The 12,783-nt window shown below is 32.4% G+C and overlaps 1 protein-coding gene across 3 annotated transcripts in view; it reads right to left on the reverse strand.

Annotated features, from left to right (window-relative positions):
* The window catches only part of kdm4b (lysine (K)-specific demethylase 4B), an 89,896-nt gene that overhangs the window by 14,694 nt on the left and 62,419 nt on the right, over positions 1 to 12,783 (reverse strand). For all 3 annotated transcript variants that reach the window (XR_012397392.1, XR_012397393.1, NM_001082805.1), the window contains 3 exon segments: positions 7,302 to 7,378; positions 5,590 to 5,645; positions 5,381 to 5,489 (listed from right to left, as the gene is read on the reverse strand). Coding sequence is in view for 1 of the 3 variants with exons in the window: in NM_001082805.1 (NP_001076274.1) it covers positions 5,381 to 5,489; positions 5,590 to 5,645; positions 7,302 to 7,378 (242 nt within the window). In the remaining 2 variants the exon portion in view is untranslated.

Consider the following 12,783-nt stretch of genomic DNA (forward strand, 5'->3'; position numbering starts at 1 on the left):
TAAATGCAGAAATTAAAGCTCGATTTTGTAACACATGAACTCAATAAATGACCAATGTGTATTGAACATTAAAGCTGACCATATTATTAACCACTGCACCATTTTTCCCACCAATCCCCTCTTTCTTTCAGCCAGAAAATTTACTTCAAGAGAGCAAAAGTTTACTAGTTGAAAAATAGAAGACAACAATAAAATGTGGGGGAAAATGGATTTCTGATTCCTGCACTGACTAACATGCAGGAATTAAATCTCGATTTTGTAACACATGAAGCCAATCAATCACAAAAGGCTATTGAAGATAAAAGCAGTCCATATTATAAGACTATAAATCAAAGCTCGATTTTGTAACATATCAAGCCGATCAATGATCAATCTGTATTAAAAGTAAAAGCAGTCGATATTAAAAACCACTGCACCCTTTTTCCTGTCAATCCCGTCTTTTTCTTCATCAGAAACGTCACTTCAAGAGAGCAGAAGCTTATTTGAAGAATAACACTTAATAATAAAGCGAACATCAGTAAAACACCAGAAGAGAGTTGATTTCTGATTTCTGCATTGGCTAAAATAGAAATCAAAGCTTGATTTTGTAGCACATGAAGCCAATCAATCATGCACAGGTATTGAAAATAAAAGCTGTCCATATTTTATTCCACTGCACCATTTTTCCCGCCAATCCCCTTTTTCTTTGTGTCTGTTCTTCTCCTTCATTTCTGTACGCAGCGCCTTCAAACACGAACACACACGCAGGGATATCGACAGGAATAAAAAATTCTTTATTAAATTGTCAATACTTCATCTCAGCCCCCTGTGGCCGAGCGGCTGTAATGTACGGCGGCCTTTAGATGCGGCGCCCGTTCGGAAATATTTCATGGGCAGCTGAAAGCCTCTGATTTATCATTCCTCTGGGATTGATCACAGGACAGACCACGGACAAAAAAAACGGGAGATTTACGAGCATCGGCCTCTCAGTTATTTATTCATTCATCAAGAGCTGGCATTCCTGTTGTGTTGCGGCCAACGAGAGGATAGAGAGACTTGCTTTTAATCTATAAAACGGCGGTGAAACGGTGCAAATGTAGAGAACGAATGTTCGTATGAACATTCGCAAAACGATGATAAAACTACTGGTATTGATTTTTGCACCAAACTGCTGCATAATGGCAACTGGAAGCTAGGTTATAGGAGCATAAAAATATAAGAAACCAATTAAAGAATTGAGGAAAAATGAAGCAAAGAATGAGAAACAAATTTGTTATATTAAAAATACTAATACTAAAGTTGGAGCTAAATGAGGGGGGAAATGGATTGAAGAGCCACATGAAAACAAAAGGCAAAATAGATATAGAATAAAATCAAACAAAAAAAGGGGACGGAGAGAAAAAAACACATGTGAACTAATGAAATGTGCAAGAAAATTCAGAAAAACAACAAAAAAGATGAGCTAAATAAACAAAACAAACCAATAAAAAAGTAAAAATAGAACAAATTATCTTAATCAAGAGTAGCCTAAACAGGAAAAGAATAAAAAAAAAAAACGAAAGCAAACATAATTAATGATAAACATTCAATAGCTAAAAAAGTAGGAGAAAAGCAAATAAAGTAAAATGAGAAAATGACAAAATTAACAGAAATAAAAAATGTAAAACAAAAAACAATTAAATTAATCAAAGAAACAAATAATAGAGGGATGAAAAATAGAAAAGTAGAGAATAAAAAACGAAGTAAATAATATATATATATATATATATATATATATATATATATATATATATATATATATATATATATATATATATACTGTATACACACACACACACACACACACAAAGCAAACAAGAGAATAGAGAGACTTGCTTTAAATCTATAAAACCACAACATTTTCTCTCTGAAATGCAGCAAAAACAGACAACTAATGTTTGTATGAACATTCGCAAAACTACTTGCATCAATTTGCACCAAACTGTAAAAAAAAACACAGAAACAAGAAAAACAAAACAACAAAAACTACAAATGAAAGAATAAACAGAAACAAAAAAATACAATAAAAATATTATTAAATAAATAAATAAATAAAAAATAACAAAAAAAGGAGACCGAGAATAAAACAGATGAAACTGAAGGATAAAAAACCAACAAAACAAATTCCGTGAAAAAATTAACAAAAGCAGGAGCAAAAAACAAACAATCAGAACAAAATGAAAGAAAAAACAAACAAGCAATACATTAAATAAAATGTATAAAGAATAAAAAATTTAATCAAACACAAAAATAAAGACATTGTAGAACAAACTAAAAGAGTCAAAGTGCAAAAAAATAAATAAATGAACCAAACAACTGAAGGAAAATAAACAAAAAAACAAAACAAATTAGGTGAAACAAAGAATAAAACAAAATCAGAACAAATGAAAGAAGAAAAAACAAACAGAAAGAAAAACAATACAATGAACACATGTAAAAATAAACAACAAACTAAAAAACACAAATGAAAATGAAACTAATAAATAAACAAACTAACAAAAAACCCACAAGGGCATCATGGTGGCGCAGTGGGTAGCATAAACGCCTCACAGCAAAAAGGTCGCTGGTTCGAGTCTCGGCTGGGTCAGTTGGCATTTCTGTGTGGAGTTTACATGTTCTCCCCGTGTTCGCATGGGTTTCCTCTAGGTGCTCTGGTTTCCCCCACAGTCCAAACACATGTGCTATAGGTGAATTGGGTAAGCTAAATTGTCCGTAGTGTGATCCGCTACGTAAAACATATGCTGGATAAGTTGGCGGTTCATTCCGCTGTGGCGACCCCAGATTAATAATAGGACTAATATTATTAATATTTAAAAAAAAATTAGGATTAATAAAAAGAAAATAAAAGAATGAAAAATAACCAAAACAGATGTGTGAAAAACATTGTAAAACAAACTAAAAGTCAAAAGAGTAAAAGAAAAACAAATGAAAGAACCAAACAACTTAAAAAAAACACACAAAACAGAAAACAAATTAAGTGAAAAAATTAATTTAAACAAAAACTGAGAGAACAAATGAAAGAAAGCACAAACAAACAGAAACGAGACAAATAATACAATGAATAAACTTAAAACTCACTAATTTTGTAAAACAAGGAAGCCAAAACGAGTTTAAAAAACAGAAAGCAGCAATAAATGACAAATAATTATAGAAAAAAAAAGTAATAAACAGAAACAAAGTGGAGAAAAATATAAAAAAATAGGAGATTAAAAAATAAATAAACGACCAGCAATGGCATTAAATAAAAAAAAAAAATGTAGAAGATAAAACTAAAGAAAAGGAACAAAAATAATGTGTTACGAAAGAGAAAAAAACTAAACCAAGATAACATGCAACAAATTACAAAAAAAATTGAAAAAAATTCAAGAAACAAAAATACGAAGACAAATAACTAATAAACTGCAAAACAATTATAAACCAAGAACAAACAACCACGATTAGAAACACATAAAGGAAACAACAAAAGCAACCAAATAAAAGAAAATACAAATAATGACCAAAACAATTATGATAGGATAAATAAACAAAAGCGTTTTTTATTGTGTGTTTTTGATTTGTTCCTCGGTATTTGTGTGTTCAGACGAGCGGTGAAAGTGGAGGACAAAACCTGCCTATATCATCAATGCAGTTCATTTAGCACAGCGAGGAACGACACCTGATCATTCAGCCATTCCACATCATTAATAATGCAGGAGAATAATTCCCTTGCAGAGACACACTGAGACAATTCACAACTCAAGATCACAACCAACAGAAAGAAGAAAAAATAATGAAATAACGAGATGAGATGAAGTAAACAACATCAATAGAGAGAAAAATAAAGAAATAAAACAAATAAACGAACAAAAATGGTAAGTAACAAAAAAGAAATGATGTAGGACATCAAAAGCAACTAAAAAGGTTCAACTTAAAATTCAATATGAGCAAAAAAGTGTACATTAACAGAAACAAAAGAGAAAGTTTGTGAAGAATAATGAAAAAGAATTTTAAAAATAAAAATAAAACAAAGACTGAAGGAATAATGAAAAAAAGGCTGATTTGTATGAGAAAAAGAAGTTAAATCTACACACAATTATACACATAAACAAAAACAAACCATTAAATGACAAAAAAGAATTAGCAGCTATCAAAGATGGTAGAAACATACGAAATCTAATAAAAAAATACAAGCAAATAAACAAAACAATCAAACGTTCAAACTAACGACTGAGCGAAAACAATTTAGTTCAATTTTGCTGTATGCAAATAACATCAAAAAAGGCTGTTATGTGTCAGAAAAGGCATTAAAAATGTTTAATGTATGCGCAATTATGCAGATAAACAAAAACAAACCATTAAACAAAAAAAACAACAACAAAAGAATAACGACAAAAAAGGTTGATATGTATCAGAAAAAACAAAGCATTTTCAGTGCTTTGACGCACAATTATACAGATAACAAAAACAAACCATTAAACGACTAAAACAATTAGCAGTTAAAAAAGAAGATGGTAGAAACATGCACAAAACAAACAAAAATCTCATTTAAAAAACACAAGCAAGCAAATAAGCAATTAAACAAACTCGTTCAAACTAACGACTGAACTGAAAAAAGTTAAATGTACACACGATTATGCGGATCAACAAAAACAAACCACTAAACGACAATTAGCAGCTATCAAAGAAGCTGATAGAAACATGCAAAAACAAACTAAATCTAATTTAAAAAACACAAGCAAATAAACAGCGAAAAAATCAAATGCTCAAACTAACGGCTAAACGAAAACAATTTAGTTTAATTTTACTGTATGCGAATAACGGCAAAAAAGGCTGATATGTATCAGAAAAGGCATTTAAAATTTTAATGTATGCACAATTATGCAGATAAACAAAAACAAACCATTAAACGGAAAAAAAACAGCTAACAAAGAGGATGACCATTAAACAACAAAAAAATTAGCAGTAAACAAAGAAGATGGTAGAAATATGCTAAGAACAAATGAAAATCGAATAGAAAAAAATGCAAGCAAATAAACGATGAAAAAAAACGCACAAATTAGTAACTAAACCAAAACTATTTAGTTTAATTTCGTTGTATGAGTTTTTGACTCACACATACAACGAAAAAATAACAGTAAAATGCTGATATGTATCAAAAAGCCCAATAAAAAAGCATTTAAAAATGTTAGATGTAAATGCAACTATACAGGTAAACATAAACAAACCATTAAACGACAAAAAACAATTAGCAGTGAACAAAGACGATGATTGAAACATGCCAAAAATCGAATTAAAAAAAAAACACAACAAGCAAATAAACAATGTAACAACTAACTGAGCCAATACAATTTAGTGTAATTTTGTAGTTTGTGTTTTCACTTACCAGACTCTTCCTGGTTTCAGGGACCGCAGTCACATCCACAGGCTCACGCTCAATAGCATTAACGAAACGAACCTCGGCTACAGCGATGGCACAGATCACGTGAACCCATCTACGAAAAACACACAAAACATACAATTTACAAATAAAGTCTATTTCGTAAATTAGCCTTATTTTAAACATACAATATGACAGAAATAATGAAATCAGACCTTTCATCTGTGGTTTTCTTTAACGCTCCTCCTCTTAAACTGCACAAACAGCAGGCCTACAAATATCAAAACAATGAATATTTATCAACAATTAACGATAACCACATATAATTAAAGATAAGTACAGATAAGTATGATAACTAGGTAATTAGGATAACTACAATAACTATGATAATTAACAATTGAGCACTGGTCACTGATCCTTCAGATAATGATTAGGTACCAACCGATAACTATCGATAATTCATAGTAAGTACCAAAACTATAGGTAATTACTGATAACTAACGATAACAACAAATATTTCCTGATTATTGCTGATAACTACCATTAATTAGCGATAACTACTATAATTAACAATTGAGCACTGATCGCTCATCCTTCAGATAATGATTAGTTAACTACTGATAACTACCGATATTTAACAGTAAGTACCAATAATATAGATAATTAATGATAACTACCGATAATTAACGATAACTACCGATAATTAACGATAATTCAACTATAACTAATTGAGCACTGATCCTTCAGATAATTAGTTAACTACTGATAACTACCGATAATTAACAGTGAGTACAAATACTATAGTCCATTGCTGATAAATACCGATAATTAAAGATAACTACAGATAATGGCTGATAACTATGTTAATTAACTAAAACTGCTGATTCTACAAATGATTAGTTAACTACCAATAATTAATGATAACTACCGACACTTAACAGTAAGTACCAACACTATAGGTAATTACTGAAAACTAATGATAACTGCAAATGTTTCATGATAATTGCTGATAACTACAGATAAATAACGATAACTACGATAATTAACAATTGAGCACTGATCGCTCATCCTTCAGATAATTATTAGTTAACTACTGATAACTACCAATATTTAACAGTAAGTACCAATAATATAGATAATGAATGATAACTACCGATAATTAACGATAACTACCAATAAATAACGATAACTACTGATAATTAACAATAACTCAACTATAAATAAATGAGCACTGATCCTTCAGATAATGATTAGTTCACTACCGATAACTACCGATAATTAACAGTAAGTACAAATACTACAGTTAATTGCTGATAACTACCTATAATAAAAGATACCTACAGATAATAACTGATAACTACGATAATTAACAAAAACTACCGATCCTACAGATAATGATAAGTTAACTGCCAATAATTAATGATAACTACCGATAATTAACAGCAAGTACCAACACTATAGGCAATTACTGATAACTACCGATAATTAACGATAACTACAGATATTTGCCGATAATTCCTGATAACTACAAATAATTACAAAAACCAAGTAATTATAACTATGATCATTACCAATAACTACCAATTCTACAGATAATGATTAGTTAACTACCAATAATTACCAATAAGCACCATCACTATAGGCAATTACTGATAATTACCAATAATTAACAATAACTACAGATATTTCCGGATAATTCCTGATAACTACAGATAATTACAATAACAAAGTAAGTATGATAACTATGATAATTAACAATAACTATCAATGCTACAGATAATGATAAGCTAACTTCTAATAATTAACGATAACTACCAATAATTAACAATAAGTACCAATACTATAGATAATTGCTGACGATATATACTGATATTTAACAATGACCATAAATTAATCATGTTTGAGTAAAAAGCGTTTCAATACTTACGGCTGTCCAAGCCACCGTAGTACACCGAGAACACATCCAGCCCTCCTGTTTTGTCTGAGGGTTGACGCCGTAACAACCTGATGGGAAAAAGAATCACAAATTAATTTTAATTATTAATTATAATGGACAAATGTGAGGTTGATGAACCGCGAAGGCTCTTAGTGGGTGCTGGTAAAGTGAGGAAAAACCTCAAAAAAAAAAAAATGATGGCACTACTCGCTGATGTAACATGCAATGTGATGGTTTATTTACAGTGTACGGTAGGGAAAACCAAAATAGCCCAAAAAAACGGCAAAATAACAAAATAAAAGAGCAAATAAACAGTAAACAAATGATATATGGCCAACCAAACTATTATACACAGACAGGTCAAAAATTGCTTACGGCACCACAGTAGCTCGCTCGCTCGCTCGTCAGATTAACTGACCCCTAATTTGAGTTTGGGGTTGCCTTTAAAAGGCAAAGCCCCGCCTTTTTGGCATAAACCAACATATACTTGTTAGAAGGTAAGTATAAACATCTGTAAATACATTTATTATTCAAAAACCTATTAAAATCCCACTAAAATAATAATAATAATAATTTCTGCTGTGCAAGTCAAAAGGCCACTTTATTAGGTACGCCTAGTAGATTGGAAAAACGTTTCCTGGTCTGATGTGTCTCCATTTCTGCTGCCACATTCGGATGGTTGGGTCAGAATTTGGTGTCAGCAACATGAAAGAATGAATCCATCCTGCTTTATATCAACGGTTCAGCCAACCTGACAATGTCTATCCCTTTATGACCACAGTGTACTCATCTTCTGATGGCTGCTTCCAGCAGGATAACACACCATGTCATAAAGCGTGAATCATCTCAGACTGGTTTCTTGAACATGACAATGAGTCCACTGTACTTAAATGGCCTCCACAGTCACCAGATCTAAATCCAAAAGCGCACCTTTGGGATGTGGTGGAACGGGAGATTGGCATCATGGATGTGCAGCTGACAAATCTGCAGCAACTGTGTGATGCTATCATGTCAATATGGAGCAAAGTCTCTAAGGAATATTTCCAGGAGCTTGTTGAATCTATACCACGAAGGATTAAAGGCAGTTCTGAAGGCAAAAGTGGGTCCAACACGGCATTAGTAAGGTGTACCTAATAATAGTGGCCGGTCAGTGTACATTCAGACATCTAAAATTACGAATCGCTGTCGAGAAAAAGCTTTGAAATCCAAAACACGTGAACGGTATTTTGATCATGCGTCTCGAAAAAGGCAGGAGAAGCTGCTGTGTTCAGTAATTACTTTGGTTTGTACTGTGGTTAGATGCAGCGCAGATCTTTCAGGAGCACACACAGGTGAAAGAGCGCACGATTGCTAAAGCCGTTTTTCTGACACGCTGTCATTTTCCACCGTCCTCGTCTTATCGAAATCACCAGCTTTCAGCAGCTGCGTCCACCAGCTAAACGCTAACAGCGGGAGCCCGAATGGCCGCAATCAGAGCCTGCGGCAGCGCTTTAATATGCACAACACACACGTGCACAAAAACACCAGGCGTTTTCATAAAGGCGGCCTGCGAGTTTGAGCGAAAGTCTGAAAAATAGCAGGACAAAGAAACGAGGCGGCGAAGACGGGTTGAGCTAACAAGCTGTCTTTCACTTCACGGAGAGCAAACAAGCTGCTGTTGGTGTTTTTTTGGGCAGTAATGGATCCAGTAGCAGTGATTCCTTATTGGTTTTTTGGTGGACGGTTTCGTTGTGGCGTTTGTGAGAGGAACTGGAGCGTTTAAAACACCTCAGGGAAACCGAGATCCGCTGTGTGTTTGGAGAAACGTACAGACTGTAAATTAGAGGAGTACAATGAATGGAGTTTACCGTAGTAAAAAGGTGTTGTTCATTCAAAACTATTTTCATTGCTTGTTCAAATTAATATATTTAAGATGAATCAACACAATTCTCCAGTGTTTTTAATGGGGACAACTTAACTGTTTTATGCTGTGCTGGTGTGTGTTTGGAGTGTCTTACAGCATATAGGCTGCACATGAAAGGAGCAAAATGTTAGGTTTTACCATAGTAAACAGGTGTTGTTGAGTGACACCTTTTAATTGTGGTTAAAAATCATGACTCAAAGTTTTGATTGTAAATAAAGAAGTAAAATGTTGTTTTTTACCATAGTAAAGGGGTGTTGTTGAGTGACATCTGTTGTTTTTTCACCATAGTAAAGGGGTGTTGTTGAGTGACATCTGTTGTTTTTTACCATAGTAAAGGGGTGTTGTTGAGTGACATCTGTTGTTTTTCCACCATAGTAAAGGTTGAGTGACACCTTGTTGTTGTTGTTGGTGTTGTTGAGTGACATCTGTTGTTTTTTCACCATAGTAAAGGGGTGTTGTTGAGTGACATCTGTTGTTTTTTCACCATAGTAAAGGGGTGTTGTTGAGTGACATCTGTTGTTTTTTCACCATAGTAAAGGGGTGTTGAGTGACAACTTTCAATTGTGGTTAAAATATTGGCTCAAAGTTTTGACAGTAAATAAAGAAGTAAAATGTTGTTTTTATCATAGTAAAGGGGTGTTGTCAAGTGACACCTGTTTTTTACCATAATAAAGGGGGTGTTGAGTGACACCTATTGTTTTTTACCATAGTAAAAGGGGTGTTGTTGAGTGACATTTTAATTGTGGGAAAAATAATAACTCAAGGTTCTGACTGTAAATTAGAGGAGTAAAATATTGGGGTTTACTATAGTAAAGGGGTGTTGTTGAGTGACACCTGTTTTTTACCATGGTAAAGGGGTGTTAAGAGACACCTGTTGTTTTTTTACTATATTATAGGGGTGTTGTTGAGTGACAACTTTCAATTGTGGTTAAAATATTAGCTCAAAGTTTTGACAGTAAAAAAGGTGTAAAATGTTGAGGTTTACCATAGTAAAAGGGTGTTGTCGCGTGACACCTGTTGCTTTTTACCATAGTAAAGGTTGAGTGACACCTTTTATTTGTGGTTAAAATATTGGCTGTAAATAAACACGTGAAATGTTGTTTTTTACTATAGTAAAGGGGTGTTGATGAGTGACACCTGTTGTTTTTTTACCATGGTAAAGGGGTGTTGTCGCGTGACACCTGTTGCTTTTTACCATAGTAAAGGTTGAGTGACACCTTTTATTTGTGGTTAAAATATTGGCTGTAAATAAACACGTGAAATGTTGTCTTTTACTATAGTAAAGGGGTGTTGTTGAGTGGCACCTGTTGTTTTTTTACCATGGTAAAGGGGTGTTGTCGCGTGACACCTCTTGCTTTTTGCCATAGTAAAGGTTGAGTGACACCTTTATTTGTGGTTAAAATATTGACTCAAAGTTTTCACTGTAAATAAAGACATAAAATGTTTTTTTATCATAGTAAAGGGGTGTTGTTGAGTGACAACTTTCAATTGAGGTTAACATTTTAACTCAAATTTTTGACAGTAAATAAAGGAGCAAAATGTTGGGGTTTACCATAGTAAAAAAGGTGTTGACGGACACCCTTTAATTGTGGCAAAAATCTTAACTCAAGTTTTTGACTAAATAAAGGAGTAAAATGTTGGGGGTTACCATATTAAAAGGGGTGTTATTGAGTGACACCTTTTAATTGTGGTCAAAATCTTAACTCAAGGGTTTGACTGTGAATTAGAAGAGTAAAATGTAGGGTTTACCATAGTAAAAGGGTGTTTTTGAGTGAAACCTTTCAGTTGTGGTCTCTGATTAATCTTAACTCTGATTATCACTTACATAAAACTTGGGTTAACAACAAAATGATTCAATAATAAATTAAACAAATAAAATTATTTTGATAATTACTATTATTAGAACAAAATCAAATAAAGCTAATGAACAAACTTTTGAATAAAACATGAGATTCAAATTGAGTGATATGAAGCAAATAATTGCACATAAAAATGGGGGAACTAACAAAGTTTAAAATGAACAAAAAACATCATTAAAAATAAAAACAAATGAATAAAAACCAAAAACAAGAAAACGATTACTGAATGAAAAAAATAAAATAAATAAAATAAATCAAAATAATAAAAAAGTTCAAATAAAGTTACAAAATATCATTAAATTTTATAAATATTTTAAAAAATATTTAACAAATTTTGTTATGTAAATTACAAGTACAAGTTTTACACAAGTACAAAAAAGGAGCAACTAAACGAAAAAAAACATGAAAAATAAAAACAAAAAAATTAATGAATGAACAAATAAATTAAATTATATCAAAAGAAAAATAAATTTTTTTATAAAAATACAAAAAATCATTACATTTTATAAATATTTACCACAATTACACTGTTTTACACAGGAAAAGTACAAAAAAGTAACTAAATAAAAAACCTTAGAAAAAAATAAAAACTATTTTTAAAAATAATGAACAAATAAATTAAATTGAATTAAAATAATAAAAATTACATAAAACACAAAATTTTAGAAATATTTAAGAATTACAAATAAAACACTGTTTTACACAAGATAAAGTACAAAAAATGAAGCAGAAAATTAAACAGACAAACAAAAGGAATGAACAAAAGTGAAGGAGGACAGAAGAAAAGAATGAATAAAAGTAAAGGAACAAAAAAACAGCACTGAAATTAATAAATAACCAAAACAGACAAACAGAGATATATCTAATGTGTTCTGTAACATTACTCATCTATCTTTCCCTTTTCACTCTTTTAACTCATTTTTAATTGTGTTGTTTTTATTTCTTATACTTATTCTGTTGTTATTTTATTATTCTATACATTGTTGATTCATGTAACACACTTTAATTTACCGTCATGTGTGAAACGCACTACATAAAAACAAATAATTCTGTGCACTGCAAGAAAACACAGACACGAAATGTATAGATTTGAGACGATGTCCACAAATATCCCTCATTTCAATCAGACGCAGGTCCTCTGCCATCAGCTTCTCCAGGCAGAAACATCAGTTTAATAAGCCGTGCTGCTGCTACAGAGAAAATCTCAAACAGAACGCGACAGAAGCGGAGGTAAAATATGAGCAAGTTTTCCTCACGACACACTGATGACTTTAATTAGCTTGACGGAGTGAAAACGGAGTGACGCTAAACTGATTAGCGGCGCTAAAAGCAGCCCAAAAACACGACGGCTCGTCTGAGAGCAATCATACTTCATAAATCAGTCACGCGGAGCGAACGACTGCTAAAGAACCACACAGATTCCAGCTTTTTTTGCGTTTATATGTATACATTTTGTACGCATAAGTTCATCCGTCGTTCTTTTGAGTGTAAAAATAATCATGTCGTCAATCCAAATGCCAAATATCACGGCCGGATGCTTCTGGAAAACAGAAAAACATCAGGAAAAGTTGGAGATTCGTTTTAAAAGCGGGCCAATCAGAGCGCGGCGTCACTTCGATGAACCGAACACTCGCAAAAAATCTGAATAGCCCGTATAAAGTCGGACTAATTGGCTACGCGGCTTACACTGGCTGGAAAACTTTGGCTGCGT

Source organism: Danio rerio, chromosome 22, assembly GCF_049306965.1.
Source record: "Danio rerio strain Tuebingen ecotype United States chromosome 22, GRCz12tu, whole genome shotgun sequence".
Taxonomy (NCBI): domain Eukaryota; kingdom Metazoa; phylum Chordata; class Actinopteri; order Cypriniformes; family Danionidae; genus Danio; species Danio rerio.